Source organism: Thermobia domestica, chromosome 5 (assembly GCF_964235325.1).
Source record: "Thermobia domestica chromosome 5, izTheDome1.hap1.1, whole genome shotgun sequence".
NCBI classification, from domain to species: domain Eukaryota; kingdom Metazoa; phylum Arthropoda; class Insecta; order Zygentoma; family Lepismatidae; genus Thermobia; species Thermobia domestica.
The window spans coordinates 297,351,688-297,368,167 of NC_137458.1; the positions used below are offsets into that span (position 1 = coordinate 297,351,688).

Here is a 16,480-nt window from a genome sequence, read left to right on the forward strand (position 1 = left end):
GAGCCGTGACCTTGAAGCTGATTGCGTAATTAATTACTAATTAACAATGAGCGGTGGAAAAAAGGTTTATTTTGGACGCAAACATGTCTTTCAATGCACAAAAAATTAGCAAAATTTGAGACCATGAATTTTTAAAATGCTTTTACTTTGGTTGATTTGAGATAGAATGGCTAATATTGAGTTTGGACTGGAAAATATTTCTTTTAAGTACTATTCAGGTACAAAATACTTCTTTCTTTACTGAAACTGCTTGTTACACGTTGATGCTCGTGGTCTACTAATCCACGCTTAATTGCATGCATGGAGAACATGCCCGCGACCGCCCGGTCTATTTGATGGACGGGTACCGCCAAACAAGGCACCCCGCCCATAGTTGCTCATGATTGGACTTAGGTCCTCGTGCACGATGTGCACCGCCAAGATTTGTCCCTTAATCTTCACACGTAAGTGTGTAACCCCTATTCACTGAGGGAGTGCGATACGCCCACTGCGTGGCCAGACCGAAGTCTTAACTGCCTATCAGTTACCTACTGGTGGAGGCGGTCCTGCTAGCGAGTCAGGCCCTACCATACTCTGCAAGCATGGTGCCCGAGCGTTATAAGGCAAGCTCACCTTCCGCACATGTTCACCGTTACCCAGGTTCCTGGGATTAGTTCCCATATGCTACCGAATCCCACGGTATGACCACAGCTCGGCAGAGTCCAACCCAATCCGGGAACCCCAGGCAATGCCCGAGGGGGCTTGCGTCCCGGCCCTGCCTACCTCTATCGTTCAACTGGCAACCGCCGTGTGTAGAGGTACCACACACATACGTCGAGGTGCTTCACACCTCATCCCGGATCCAATGGTACGTGTTAAGTCACCATTTGAGTTTGGAGTCGGCGCATGTACTACAGGATTTCCTCCCTTCCGCGGAATTAAAGCCGTTACCCAGGTATCTGGGATTGGTCCTTTCCCGCTTCCGTTTGGTCCTCCTAGCAGGCAGGAATCCCACTCTCCCCTCCCGGTAGGATCATCCAAGCAATACGGGATTACCTCTTTTTTACGTGTTGAGGTACCACATACACGCTGAGATACTCAGTATCTCTTTCCAGACCCAACAGCACCTGTAAGTCGCTATTTGGGAGAAGGGCCGTGGCCACTGCTCTCCCCCGGTAGGGCCTACTGCTTGTTACAGTGAGAAGAAATGACCAAAACAGTTTTACTACGAAACATTAATAAATAAAAATTCAGTAATGTGTCAATAAACTGTCAACTACTGCCAACACTAAAAATGTTAAATATAGACAAAAACCTACTAGGCTGTTGATTTGTAGCCTTCCTCTTTTGACCAGTCTCTTTATTTTCACTCTCCTTGTTCGCATCAGTACTTTCAGTCTTATTGTCGACGAAGCCATAATTCATCTGATAGTGGGCCAAGAAGTCTTCATCAATCTGTAGAGAAATACAAGAATATAGTATTAAACTCAGTTCAGCTATAGTAGATCATGTCATTTACCAAGTAATAATGAAAGACATCTATAAAATTAAGACGGCAACAAGTTCTAGATGGTGTTTGACACTGCTTCCTCTTCAACAAATATTGATCTCAGTGGTGAGTGAACGCAATATTTGCAAGTTTGTTTGTCAAATTTCGTTCCTGCGACCCAGCATTGCAAAATGAGCCCCATGGACAACGTTCAGATGGGCTTCTCAGCAGTGACGACGCCACGGAAATGGGGTCAAGGGGGCGAGCGCCCCTCTGGTAGCTACTCCTGCCCCCTTACTGACACCCAAACTGTCCTCCCCGACTGCTACAAACTTAAAACATTCCACATATGGTATTTTATACGCCAGTATCATAACCAATCTCATTGCAAATTGTACTATATATGCATTTACTATGTGGCAGATTAGTGTTCAAACTTTGTTCTTTGAGCATCTGGGTATGCACGTATATTTCTGTTTCAATAATTTGGCGCTTTTTTCGGTAAATTTCAGTTATAGTTCTTTAATATGATTTTTAATTTCAAACAGTGAGAATTGGCAACATTGTTTTCTAGAGAATTGGCAACTTTGTAGATCCGATTCAAATGAAAACAGAACTTTCATTGTGCCTACCAAACAACAATGGTACAGTTGGTCGACTTGTTTTCTTTGCATTGGACCAACTTCGATTAGAAACAAAAGAAAGGTAAAACCATTAATTATAAAACACTAGCAGAAAACCCGTTCTTTCCACAAGGAGAATAGTTTCATTTTGGTCATAAAGCGCTGAATTTGGCAAATGAAAAATGAAATAAAATCTTTGAGTTTTACGTTACACGGTTATGCCGGTTAGACTAAAGGAGACGGTGATGATGCGTAATGAATGAAATGGTGGAATAACGAAAGTGGGAGGAAACGGGAGATCCCGAGAAAACCTAGTCACACGGTGTTTGTCCCCCACAAAGTTCACTTGGCGGGGGCTGGGATCGAACCTGGGACCCCAAGCATCAGAGGTGAACGTTCTCTCACTGAGCCACCGCGGCCCCAGCGCTCAATTTGGATTCAAACGACATCGGAAATGTTACTGTTCGTTTCAGCGACCCCGAAAACTGTGGATCCGGCACTAATATCGGTCATTTCGATCATTTTTTAAAATATCTCCCCAAAGTTGCACCGTCAAAGCGAAATGATTAAAACTATCCCAGGCCCGAACCTAATCTCTGTTGAAGATTTGATCCAGATCGGTCGGGTGGTTCAAGGGGTACGAAGTTACAAACATAGTCACTTTCACTTTTAGATTTATTGGGGGTAAATTACTAGGGATGGCCAGAACCGGTTCCTAGTGGAACCGGATTTGGGCTCTGAACGGATCCGGTTTCTTGCGGAACCGCTTCCGCCGGAACCGGAACTTTGAGGCTATCCGTATAAAATACTTTAATTTCCTACTACTTGTATTGATAAATTTTATCAAGAATGTAGTTCTTCGAACAAACGTCGGTTAAAAAAAAAATCACTGATGATGGCGACAATTATATGCATCCTGTAGCTTTCGTAAGTAAATATGTATAGTATCAATAAAGAATAGATTGCCAGGTAAATCTAGAATTCTTTGCTAGGCGAACATGTATTCCATCATTTTCAAGGATACACCTTTTGGGATAATAAGGTCCCAGACGGGATCCACCTCAAAATTTTCAAATGATAAGGGGGGTTAAGTGGCACATCGACACTGTTGTAAAATGAAAGAAAATGGAGCAAGTCTCGACTTTCTACAACCCTGTGCAAAATGGCGGCGGTACAAAATGTAAACAAAAACTTAATTGAAAAGGTCCATGGCCACCCCTACAAATCGGAAACGGTGAGACAAATGTGAAAACAGGAATGGACGTGTGGCATTATTTTCAAAGTACAATGATTTAATTTTCAAAGTACAATGATTTAAGTTAAAACGTCTTGTCCCAGGTGGGGTCCAACTAAAAAGTTTTAAATAGCAAGATGAATTAAGTAACATATCGTTTGAAAGCTGCTGCTAAATGAAAGAAGATGGAGCAAGTCACGACTCTCTATGACAACCTTGTGCAAAATGGCGGCGGGTCAAAATGTAAACAAAAGCTTTACTAAAAATCTATGGCCACCTTGAATCCAAGATGGCCGCTTTAAACCTATGTCATTCATAACAGTACAAATTTAAAGTTCTATTTTTCTCTGTTATGTATTTAGAAGCAATAAGAGGACTACAGAACAACTGAATTTCGATTCACTTCAAATATTATTCCATTCCGTAACAACACATATATGTTTTGTTCCTAATGCACGTTCGTCACGGTTCTCTCGATATCATTTACGTGAATATAACGAATATGCGATAAACACACAACTCTATTCCTACTGCTAAACAAACGTTGAATACCTTCGGGTATTTTTCTAATTTTGTCATACGTAGTTCATACATAAAGGACTTCATTTACGAGATTGGAGAGAAGTACCAAACCAAGTGTAAATCATTTCAGTACATCGAGCTGCGCAAACTTTGTTGGTTTGTCACAATATTCCAAGAAATAGCAGATTTATATGCAAACTCATTTTTCACATTGGCAGCCATATTGGATTACAGATGATACTCTTTGATATTTTATGGATATCTGCTATTAACCATAAACGTAAATACCACATTTCGCTTCTCCAACACCAGTGGTTTGAGCTGGACATGCGTTCGATTAGACATTTTGAACTCAAGATGTTGCGTTTTTGAACATTAAGCGACCATCTTGGATAGAAGGTGGCCATAGATTTTCAATTAAGCTTTTGTTTACATTTTGACCCGCCGCCATTTTGCACAGGGTTGAGACTTGCTCCATCTTCTTTCATTTAACAATAGCTTTCAAAGGAATTGCTATTTAACCCCCTTTGCCACTTTAAAATTTTGATTAGGACCAGGTGTGGGACCCTGGGGCAAAGTTTTTTTTTTTACCTCAAAAAGTTTGTCCTTGAAAATGATGGGATACGTGTTCACCGAGTTTTCCATTTACCCAACCGTTTCCGAACAAATGACTCGGTTCAAACCAGCTGAAAAAAAAAAAAAAAGTTTAAACCAAAAAAAACGAAAAATGTTCGTAAAAGTGTAAGTGTTTGTAAAATCTTGATAAACACATATTTGTGGGATATCACGTTTCACTCCCATATATTATTCGTATTATATTCAGATCTAAATTCCCCATTCATTACTCAAAAAGATTATACTACAAAAGCAACTTTTCGCTTTATAAGTTTATAAATGTTTGTTTTGTGATTTTTTTTGTAGTTGTTATTATTGTTATGTAATTGCAATCAAAGAAAAATTCTAAATATTGTTTCGTTTCAATGTTTACTATTGATAAAATACATCGAAATGCCATACTTTTTGTGGGAGGGGGGGGGGGAGGAAGGTCATACAGACCCCACGAGAGGCATTTAGTGAAATGAGAAGTATATTTGGTATCTATTTATGTATAAATGAGTTTGAGCCAAAGTGGACTCAAATAATTCGTATCTTTATTTACTTTTCTTACTGATATGCAAATTAAGTCGTTGTATTTCTTTAATTTGGAACAACAAAAGTCGTTGTTAACAAATTTGAACTAAATTAGTTCGTACTCCGTACTCCGTAGTACTTTGAAATTGTCCATATGTAATTCTGTCTAATGGTTTCACTTGTGCAACTCTTTATCTTTTTGTCCTTCTGAAATGACTCTTGACAGTTATATTAAGAAGCATGTAAAGATCAGTACAATGTATTTTTATCAGGATTCCTTCGTGAGTGACTCGGCAGACGTATCGCATTTGTGGCCAATTAGTCCTGGTTCCGAGTTCAAATGGAGGACAATTTCTTTCGGATGTAACTCAAGAAGCGGCTTTTATTCCGCTTTAAGCTTATGTGACCCTTTCCAGCATAACCCGGTTGTTGCATAATAACATCAAGGCGAAACAAACTTATTTCTGTCCATATATGATATGAATATATAGAGCAAATTATTTAAACCAAAAACAACCTGGTTTCAACCAAAAAAAAAAAAAAAAAAAAACTTTTCTCTTCAATAAAAACCATGGTTTTTGTCAACTCTGGTTCAAACTATTCTGCCAGGTAATTTTTTGTAGCTTCTACATTACAAAATATGTTGTAACTCACGATATCCCGCCCGGTGGCACGTATAACTTTGGGACTCATCTACTTAAAACATATCAAATGCAAGCACAATTGTCTCGTTCGAATCTCAGCCGAGGCACTTCGTGACCCTCCCTTGTAAGACAGGCTTATAAAATGAGGACGAAAAAGAACGAAATGACAAAAATTTTAGAAATACTAGGACAAATTCCAAATAACGAAACAGAGTCTGATAAAATTATTGAAAGCAAATGGCAACGGGAATGGGAAAGCACAAGGAAAGAATAGAAACTAAAAGAATACATACCGACGATACAAATAAGGAAAGAGATGTCAAGCCTAAATAAGGAGACCATGAAGACACTTTCTGGTCATGGTCATTTCAAGTCACATTTATATAGGATCCCAAAAGAGGAAGATCACACATGTATCTGCGGAATGGCCCAGACACCTGAACATATAACATGGACTTGTGTGCACTTCATAACTTAGGAAAATATAATAAAACATCAGAAATGAACTCAAAAATGATACATGGGAAAACATCAGACAGGATGAAATAAAATTACAAAAGCTCCAAGAATTGACAAAGTATATAGTGGGAAACATGTCGAATAGAAAAATTGACAAGAGAAGAAAACAGAAAACAAACTAGACTTGAATAATAATAATAATAACGTAAAGAATTCTGTACACAAAGAATAATAAAAAAAATTCCTGGAATGAAAACCGAAATAAAATGATGCTACTTTTGTTTTGTGTTTAGTGTCAGTGTTAGTGTCACACTGTTAATTGTGTGTCTTAAATGTGATTGTTTAGTGCGACCTCAAGAAGTAAAGAACTAGTAATATTAGAAAAAAAAAAAAAAAAGAGACAAGAACGAAAAAAAAAACTCAGAAGAAACGTGAACAATACCAATATTTGTTTCGCACTGTCTTTTTTCACTATCTTGTTATTAATGTATATTCTTTTTAGTTTACTTTTAGGTGTCAGTAGAGAAAGCAGCCCAAAATTTAGTGCAACTGATGAAAATTTTAATGAATGACAAATGAAAAAAAAAATTTATATTATGTATTATTTTTATTATCCTTTTACAGAGTTTTCCGTTATTGTAAAAAATTAATAAAATATAAGAAATAAATTTAAAAAGTATATAAAAGGCCATGGTTTAAAGTATTAGATGGCATGCTAGAAAAATATGCCTCACTTCAAACTTGCTGAGGAATAAAAACCAAACAGAGGAGAGAGAGAAAAACTGAAATAGAAGTAAACGAAAGAAAGGCAGAGGCAAAGTTGCGACTGCCCTATAATAAGTCCAAAATTACTTGGCAACGGGAGGGGAATGTGGAGGGCTTAAAAAAAGAAGCTTTTAAACAAACTTACCTTGGGAAACCACGCATTTTTCTCTCTATCCCACTCATAAACCGACCCATCCGACGGATCAGTGTAGGTATGAGTATCTCCATCGTAACTATAAAACCCAGTTGTCATGTCCTGGCAACGGTACTTCTTTCTTCGTTTCTCTTCATCCTCATCTTCATCATATTCTTCTTCCTCCTCTTCTTCTTCACCACCATTATCACCTTCTTTTTTACTACCGTTCTCTTGTGTTTGACTTCCACTCGCACTTGACACAAATTTCCAACTATTTTGTCCCTGATCCCACCTGTAGGTGACACCAGTGTCTTTGTTTGTGTATGTGTACGTTTCACCGTCAAACTCATAGTCCTTGCTGGAAATTTCCGAGTTCAACTTGGCCGACGCCGTGTCCTGTACATTTCCAGCGTTTTCACTGCTATTAACACTTTCACTATTCGTATCAGCACTTTGATCATTGTCTACATTCGCTGGTGGTTGACGATCAACCCAAGTATTTTTATCCGAGTCCCATTCGTATTGGTATTTGGTATTAGGATCGGTATAAATGCACTTGTCTCCTTCGTACGTGTAACAAGATGGGTCTCCTGCACTGGCGTCCGGTTCTTGTGACGACACCTCATGACTGTCTTTTGTAGTATCAGACTCTGATGACGACGTTCTTAGTTCTTTTCCTTCTGATTTCTCTGTGTTCGCTTCCAACGATGATTTTTCTTCACTTCCGTGTTCGGCGCTTGGATCACTCGTAGAAGTTGACATCTCGCTACCTGTTAAAAGAACATAAAAAAAAATTAAACTATTTTTACAATATTTCTGTGGCACTCGTACAGAAAATTATGCAGGTCACTTGGAATCTAAACTAAGGTTATAAACTAGGTAGGCTTCAAGCATTGGGCCCTGGCTGAAGGGGTTCTCCCAAAGGAAGAAGGCACGTAAATTTGTAACTTATACGGGTGACTTGGATACTTGAAAAATTTCCAGTGTATGTGATATTTAACAGTATGTAAAATATGTTAGAAAAGCAGTCTCTTCTTTAACATTCTAATAAAGAATGTATGGAAACTAGTGGGTTAAAATCGAAAAAAATAAATAAATAAATAAAGATCACTCTTTCCTGGACGTTATTTCTTCTAGAATGCCTATCGTAATCCACACTTACTTTGTGTGTGGTGGCCTTTACTTACCCCTCAGAGCCTCACCTGCGTTCATCATATTACATATATTTAGACTTTAAAAAAACATTCGTCTTGTATTTGGCACAGAAAACACCAGCTAAGTAGACCAGTTCTTCTGCCTGATCAGTTTCTCACAGCCTGAATCATTCTTTTCATAATATTAATATACGAAATGCATCACAGACAAAAACAGCATCATACAAAACCAGCTGGGAAATTAAGCTGTCTTCGTGCAAGTTCCTGATAAGACACTGTATATTATAAACACTATTTTCTTTCTCGAACTAGCTAATTTTTAGTGATTGACCTCTTAGCCCTATAATCACCTACACCCAGATGGTGGGGTTGCCATCTTAAAGGATCTCAAAAGGACTTTTTACATATAGACAGAGAGAGAGAGAGCAACAAACGAGAGAGAGAGCGATAAAATCGACAGAGAGAGCAACAAACGAAGATATTTTAAAACGGATAGGAGAGAATAGGACACTTCTGGCCGGACGCATTTTGCAAAGAAATTGACTTTTTCATACCGCTATAGAAGGAAAGTGAGGAACAGGAAGAAGAAGAATACCACAAATGATCGATGATTTGAAAAATAAAAGAAAATATTGAGAGTTAAAAGAGGAAGCTGAAGATCGAGAAGTGTGGACGTAACAATTCAAGGCCTAAATCTATATTTTTAAAAATCCATCTGTTGTTTTTAACGGAACCGTTATTAAGTGAGAAGAGAAGTATATATACATAAATATAAGCTACTGAAAGTCTATGAAGGAATGGTTTAGAACAGGGGTTCTCAAACTTTCCGATAACGTGGACCCCCTTGCAAGGCTATCTGAAATTTCATATGGTATTAAAAAATATACTAATTAGAATTACAACTGACAAGAAAAAGATCAAGAAAAATAATGCAAAAAGTAATTTATTGTGAAGATACATGATTCTTTCCTAGTGAACGAAATTTCAATTGGAAATACTGAAAATCATTTTTTTTTTTTTTTTCGAAATGAAATCGACTTGATAACCAATGTTCTCAAATGTGTGCTAACTAATGTGAGAAATTAAATTCTTTGTATTTTTTCATAATTGCATTGAAATCTGGAATAAGTATTGTCACCATCAATCTTAGGTCCGATTCTACATTCATACGATTTCGTTTTAAGGTTTTAATACTGCAAAGAGCAGAAAATGTCTGCTTACATAAGTAAGTGGTAGAGAAAGGCACCAAATGTTGCATTTTTTTTAAAAAGACAACTCTTCATACTCACAGCGCACACGCAACCAGAAGCTACAAAGTTTATTTTCTTTGAACATATTTTCGGAAGGGTTTCTAATCCTTTTTTTTTCTTCAGAAATTCCAGAATTGGGGAAAGGCTTGATGTTTATATGCATAGGAATGACAAACATCTACCACTTTTTTTTTTAAATAAAAAAATCTGGAATTGGTGGTAGTGGTGGGAGCTTCCCTCCACTTGAAGATTAAATCTATGAAATTAAGAGATGTCATACAGTTAATGCACAGTTGCTTTTGAGAAAGTGTCCTAACAAAGAAGGAATTTCTCTTACTCAAAGTAGTCCTACATAAGGGTTGACCGGCTTCAGGGCAGAAATTTAGTAAAGTAGGAAAACATTTAAATTTACAAACATAGGTATAATTTCTAATTGCTTTCTTTTTAGTAACTGAAAAAAAAACACTAACAGCTGTGAATTCCATTTTATTACAACACATTTCAAATTTCAGGCGTCGCGGACCTCTCGCTAGTTCTCGCGGACCCCACTTTGAGAACCACCACTTATTCAGAAGAATCGTATCTTTCTTTCAGTAGTCGGGGCACTATTAATTTAAAATGTGACAGGGTTATTTTAACGTAATGAAACATCAGCGCTGTTCTTACATTTTAAAGATCCAAACATGTCTTCCTGGCAAAAGGTAGAAACGATACGAAATATAGCTTAAAATAGTTTTAGTCCTAATTTAAAAAGAGAGAAACTTTTTTTTTTTTTTTTTTAAGTTTAACCTCTCATGATGATTATGCATCGAGTCTAAAGGAGTCTGTGATAATGAGATGATAGCGGCGGAATGAAGCATGTGAAAGGAAGCGAAAAATCTCCGAAAAGACTCACGCTCATGGTGTTTATCCAGGGACCACAGCCCCTATGATCCAGGGACCTCATACACCAGAGACAGAAGTAACAAACAAATCATTATATTTTCTATAAAGATTCATAATCTTGAAGTATCTTCTCACCGTTCTTGTATGTTTATTTTGAATGCTAATTAAAGTTATTTGCTGGAAGACTTTACGTTAAATAAATTACGAAAGTCTTTATTTGTCTTTCTCAAAAAAAATATTGTTTTAACAGGTTGACTGCCATGCGCATCATATGTGATGCTCACCTTATTTCTCTGTAGGGCCATGAGCATCATATATGATGCTCATTGTCACAAATTACTGTGAGACCATGAGCATCACATATGGTGCTCGGCTCACATTGGTACATTTTCGGGAGAAATAAAATATCGCGACAAAAATGTGATATAACTATCCATAATCGAGCCAAAGGTATGGAGAAATTTATGGCCTTCTGGGACCAGTACCCTCAAATCACCTTGGTAAAAAATGAAATGAAATTTTGAGTTTTACGTCCCACGCTTATGCCGGTTAGGCTGAAGGAGACGGTGATAATGAGTAATGAATGAAATGGTGGAATGAAGGAAGTGGGAGGAAACGGGAAAACCCCGAGAAAACCCACGCACACGGTGTTTGTCCACCACAAAGTTCACTTGGCGGGAGCAGGGTTTAACCCGAGACCCCTAGCACCAGAGGTGAACACTCTACCACTGAGCCACCGCGGCCTCTAAATCACCTTGGCAGTCAAGACCGGCTATATATATATATAAAGGTTAACGTCCAACCATTATGCTCTGTAGACTGAAAGAATGATTAAGACAAGTGAATGACGCTCGAACAATTGGTGGAATGCGAATGTGGGAGGAAACGGAAGTATTCTGAGAAAACCCACAGACACGACGTTGTCCTTCACAAAACTTACTTGCTCGGAGATGGAACCAGGGACTCCATATAATCATTGCAAATAAATCTGATTTTACTTTGTTTTTTGATATCGCCAAGCCTTTTGGAAACAAATATCAGTTGCACTTCAACTTGCTGTGGAGAAACGGGTAGAATGAATCACGTTACTAAAAAAACAGGATAACGGTTTCAAATATTCTTTCTTTTACCCTTCCATATATATATATATATATATATATATATATATATATATATATACAGGGTTACTATAAATGATGGACCCATTTTTAAAAATTCGTAGTAAGTAAAGTATAAATTCAAAATGAACAATCTTTATACCAATGGAAAGTGATTTTTTTTTTTCAGTACATTATAAATGTTCAATGTGCCCACCGTCTGCTGCACGGCAAACATCTATGCGGTAGCTGAACTCTTCCCACACACGAGCAAGTGTATCTACTGTTACTGAGTGCACGGCAGCTGTGATACGGTTTCGCGGATCGTCCAGAGTTATTGGTAGAGGTGGGACGTAAACAGCTTCCTTAACATAATCCCATAAGAAGTAGTCACATGGGGTGAGATCAGGAGATTTCGGTGGCCAGAAGTGTAGAGCCAGGTCGTCATTTCCCCAGCGACCTATACAGCGCTGAGGAAGGGAAATGGCGGCCTATTGCCGCGCGAACTCTACCGGCCGCTTCGGGAACCATCATTGCGCACCGAAACTTTCAACCTTCCTCTTTCCACTGGTATAAAGATTGTTCCTTTTGGATGTGTACTTTAATTACTACGAATTTTTAAAAATGGGCTCATCATTTATAATAACCCTGTATATATATAAATTACCCCAACATTTTGCTTCAGGTAACCGGAGAAATGTATGATTCGGGGACACCCGAATTAGAAGTGAAACAATTAACAACCCACGTAAAGCAAATAGTTAATCATCGTCGGATGACGAAATTATCATATGCATGTTTCAATATTATCGTTCAATTTCCACCGCTGTCTGTGGCAAAAATGCGGAGAAAAAGAAGCAGACCTAAAAAGAAATTTGAAAGCATCTAGGATTTTTTTTTTTTAACCTAAATCTTCAGAAGGCAGCTTAGGTTTTAGCGGACAGAAGTGTACATATTATGTAGTAGTATAGAGACTGGACACCGACTTTAACAGTGAGGAAAGATATGGCTGTTCAGTGGGAGAACTAAGTTGCGCAGTGGTTAACATATCGGCACGATACACCGAAAATCCCGGGTAAGAGTCTCGATCACACAAATTTCTGAATTTGAAGTTAGCAATTAGAAAACATACACTCAACCACATCTGAATTTATCCTAGAATTTTTGGGAGTCGCAGTGGCTCAGTGGTAGAGCGTTCAACCCTGGTGCATGGGGTTCCGGGCTCGATCCCACCTCCCGCCAAGTGAACTTCGTGGTGGACAAACACAGTTTGCGAGGGTTTCCTCGGGGTTCTCCCACTTTCTTCATTCCACCATTTCATTCATTTCTCATAATCACCGTCTCCTTTAACCTAGCCGCCATAACCGTGGGACGTAAAACTCAAAGATTTCATTTCATTTCTTAGAATTTTCATTTTAAAGGTTTAAAACATCTTTCTCGGAAATTCCCGGACTTTTCACGGTTTCCTAGGTTTGTCCCCAACGTGATAATTTACACGATAGGTATACAATAATAACTGATACAAATTTTATTTCTTCCTTTATAAGGGTCAGGTCAAGTTTAGGCACACCATTTGCAAATTTACATGTTCAATTTAATTCTCTGCATGGAAAGACAAGTAAAACCTGTCAACGTCGCCACCTACTCATCTTGGCCTGATTCGTCTTGAACCTGCATATTCCATAACCCATTCGCTATTTATTACTCTGTAAGTTGGCCACGTATCTATCTTGAAGTTGGCCGCATTGAACCAACGTTTACTCTATGATGATAATGATAAATTGACTTACGTATCTTGGCCACGCAAAATACAGTTTCGTTATTTTTATTAACTCTTTTGTATTTCCATATGAGCGGCAGATGTTCTGTATTTGTGACTGGAGACAAGGAAGCGTGGATTCCCACGATTTGCTCTTGGAAGAATGGCCAGAACACAACCCTGATAAAGGGGTTGTGAAGGAAGATGTGAAGAAGTAAAAGCACGTACAGAAATTCAGGAAATGGCTGTACGTATTTGTTTACTCTATCTGTTTTGGTAAAACCAAAAAGCTATATCGGCTCCCTTCATCGGTGGGGAGTTTTAGTAATTCCCGAAAATATCAAGACCAAAGCTAACCATCTAAATTGTCAACTATTCGTACCTGACGGCCTGTTGAAAAGTGGTGAAAATTTTCAGATATAAATTCCCTTAAGATTTTCTGGAAACATCTTTCGCTCCGAGGGAAACACTTGTAGCTCATTAACAACAGATAATTAACTACCAACTTGGAATGTACCAGTATATATGTGCTTAAAAAAAAAAAAAAAAAAGTCTACAATGAACCACCATGAATAAATTTGTTATTAATAACTGATCTCCAATCTTTCAAAAGGTATCTACGGAAAATATTTAATAAAATTTTACAATCAAGTAATACTAGAAATTCTGTTCTAAAAATACACAAATCTCACTTATTTTCTGTAAGTTAGCCACTTTTCATTCGAACCGATAGTAAATAATATAGATGGGTGTCACTGTATATAAGAACTAATTTCTGAATGTGGTAGAATTAAACAGTAAGTAATACAGCTGTATTGTATGTTTACAAATGTAGGGTCACTAGTGTTCAATTATTATACAAGTGCTATACGACGGTTAAAACAAGTGCATATGGAAAATGACTTCATTAGATATATTTTTCTGACGACATAGTATTCTGCTCAGTACTTAAAAGCTGCATTTTAAATTACAAGTGTAACGTTCCTAATGTGAAATCATCACATTGCTACAAGAACTCGCATAACTGCGAAATCCCGTATTCACCACCTTCGCCGACGCGCATACTCCCTATGAAAGCACACCCGCGCAGGCTCATCAGCTATGCCGTGCCCTGACTTGGTTAGATACTATTCACAGGTTTCTGGTGGCTACCTAGCACAGGTTAATTTTCTTTTTGTACTGTACGTTCCGACGCTGTATTTACATGCAAATAGTGAAGAAATCGTAATTTTTCAACAGTTACCTCTGGTGAGCTCTTGAACTTTATCTGTGCTAAGTGGGGTATTGTCCTGACGCTCTGAGAAAATCTTTGGGAGAATAATAATTAAATTAGTTAAAGAATTAACTTTTTCAAAAACCGTTTCGCGTGATGTGCATAAACTTGACTTGGACGCTATGTAACGTAATGAATTTATATCTATCAATGTGAATCTCATAGAGTGTGCAGTAAGTAATATGCCCTTGCACCAACATTAAGTACTGTACATCTAAATGCAATTATCAGCATTTCCTCTACTGTCTAGTGAATCTCCCATTGAAACATAAGCTTATATTACTTTCAGGCACACTCCTACATTAATTAATTTACAGTTCTATACTTCAACCAACAATCAAATTTAATATGCTGAAAGAACTATTTCTCAATCTCATTCAAGAAATTATTGGTATTTAAACAGGTAAGTCACTGTAACATACAATCTGTTCCAATTTGATAGTACGTATTGATAACAACACGAATTATGCAAGATACCTAAGCTCTTTAATATAACGAATTCTGTGAAATCTATATATATAAAAGAGAACGTACAAATCCTTTGTCCGCTCATCACGCTAATACGGCTGAACCAATTTCTTTTATTTTTGGGGGGTTATTAGGATTTGGACCCTAGATGGTTTTTATCATATCACTTTAATTTTCAATTACCAGTTTCTTGAGATAATTGACCATTCAGGTGTCCATTACGTACAAATCCTTTGTTAGTTCATCATATGTATAAAAATAAACGTATTTATATGCAACCCGCATGACCGTGTCACTCGGCGGGTTAACATACATGACAGGCGTTATAATGGTTTTTATCATATCACTTGAAAGCGAAAAAGTAAAAATTATCTAAGTAACAAAGTTTATTGCGTTCGGGGGTGACCGCAGCGAAGCGGGGCGGGTTAACATAAATGACAGGCGATATAATGTTAACATTTACTGCAATCTTCTATGGTTTTTATCATATCACTTGAAAGCGAAAAAGTAAAAATTATCTAAGTAACAAAGTTTATTGCGTTCCGGGGTGACCGCAGCGAAGCGGGGTGAACGCTGCTAGTATATTGATAAATGTATGATTCGTACGATACACGATTACTACAGCTGCAGCATGTAATAACTTCTACGATTGCAAAACTTACCTCTACTTTAAAGTGACACAATATGAACACAAATAAATTAGCTTCAAATTACACCACAAGCGCAAGTCGTATGTATAACCGTGTCATTAACCATCACACTGCTTTTGGTGCTAAATAAATTATATACTTCTGAACTAAACGACATGTAAACATCAATACTTGAACTATTCCACAACGTTCTATCGTTGTTCACCGTTCCCGTTCTTTTCTTCTTCTTCTTCTGGGGTTGCAACTTGCCTTAGCGAAGATCGCTCTCCCGGCAATTATATACGGTATGATGAAAAGAAAAAGATGAGGAATTGAGATGAATCTTTAGAGATGCTTATAAGATGCTAAATAACTTAGTTCTTTGTAAATATAGATAATAGGCGATAAGAACAGGTGGAGATAAAGTAAAAATAAACGAATCTACATTAAAAGGGCCAGAACCGTGAAATTTATGAAGAATAGAGAGTAATGGCGGGCGATATTGTTGATAGAGAGGGCAAGAGAAAATGAGATGATCGATAGAGCCAGTATCGAGACCACAATTACAAAGTGGAGTAGTACGTTTTCGGAGAAGATATAAGCGTTGGGGAGTATACAGAATGTGAAGTCTGTTACGGAGCAGAAAATGGAGGTAGGAGGGAGAGAAAGGATGTTGAATAAACCAAGATGGAGAGCGGAGAGAGCAAGGATGGTACCAGTACCAACGGGCCTTTGTACAGGAGGCATTATAAGCAGTCCAGCGTTGATAATGAAGTGTAATAAGTCGTGGGAAAAGGTCAATAGGCGAGACTGAAAGATCTATGGGAGTGCCATGCAGGGCTCCGAAACGGGCTGCGGCATCGGCAAGAGAATTCCCGAGGATGTTGACATGGCCTTTGGACCAAATTAAGCAAGTAGTATAGTTGAGGGTAGTCCGGCGGTATAAAAGAAAACGGATTCCATAAAGAATCCAGGAGGATTTT

At 37.9% G+C, this 16,480-nt stretch overlaps 1 protein-coding gene across 1 annotated transcript in view; it reads right to left on the bottom strand.

The window, feature by feature from the left end:
- barc (RRM1_TatSF1_like and RRM2_TatSF1_like domain-containing protein barc) overlaps positions 1-15,734 on the bottom strand; it is a 96,815-nt gene extending 81,081 nt beyond the window's left edge. Inside the window, exons 1-3 of the mRNA XM_081760337.1 lie at positions 15,531-15,734; positions 6,992-7,752; positions 1,299-1,434 (exon numbers count right to left, since the gene is read on the bottom strand). Coding sequence (XP_081616463.1) covers positions 1,299-1,434; positions 6,992-7,744 — 889 coding nt within the window. The 5' untranslated portion in view covers positions 7,745-7,752; positions 15,531-15,734. The remainder of the gene's footprint in view (positions 1-1,298; positions 1,435-6,991; positions 7,753-15,530) is intronic.
- Positions 15,735-16,480: the final 746 nt, after the last annotated feature.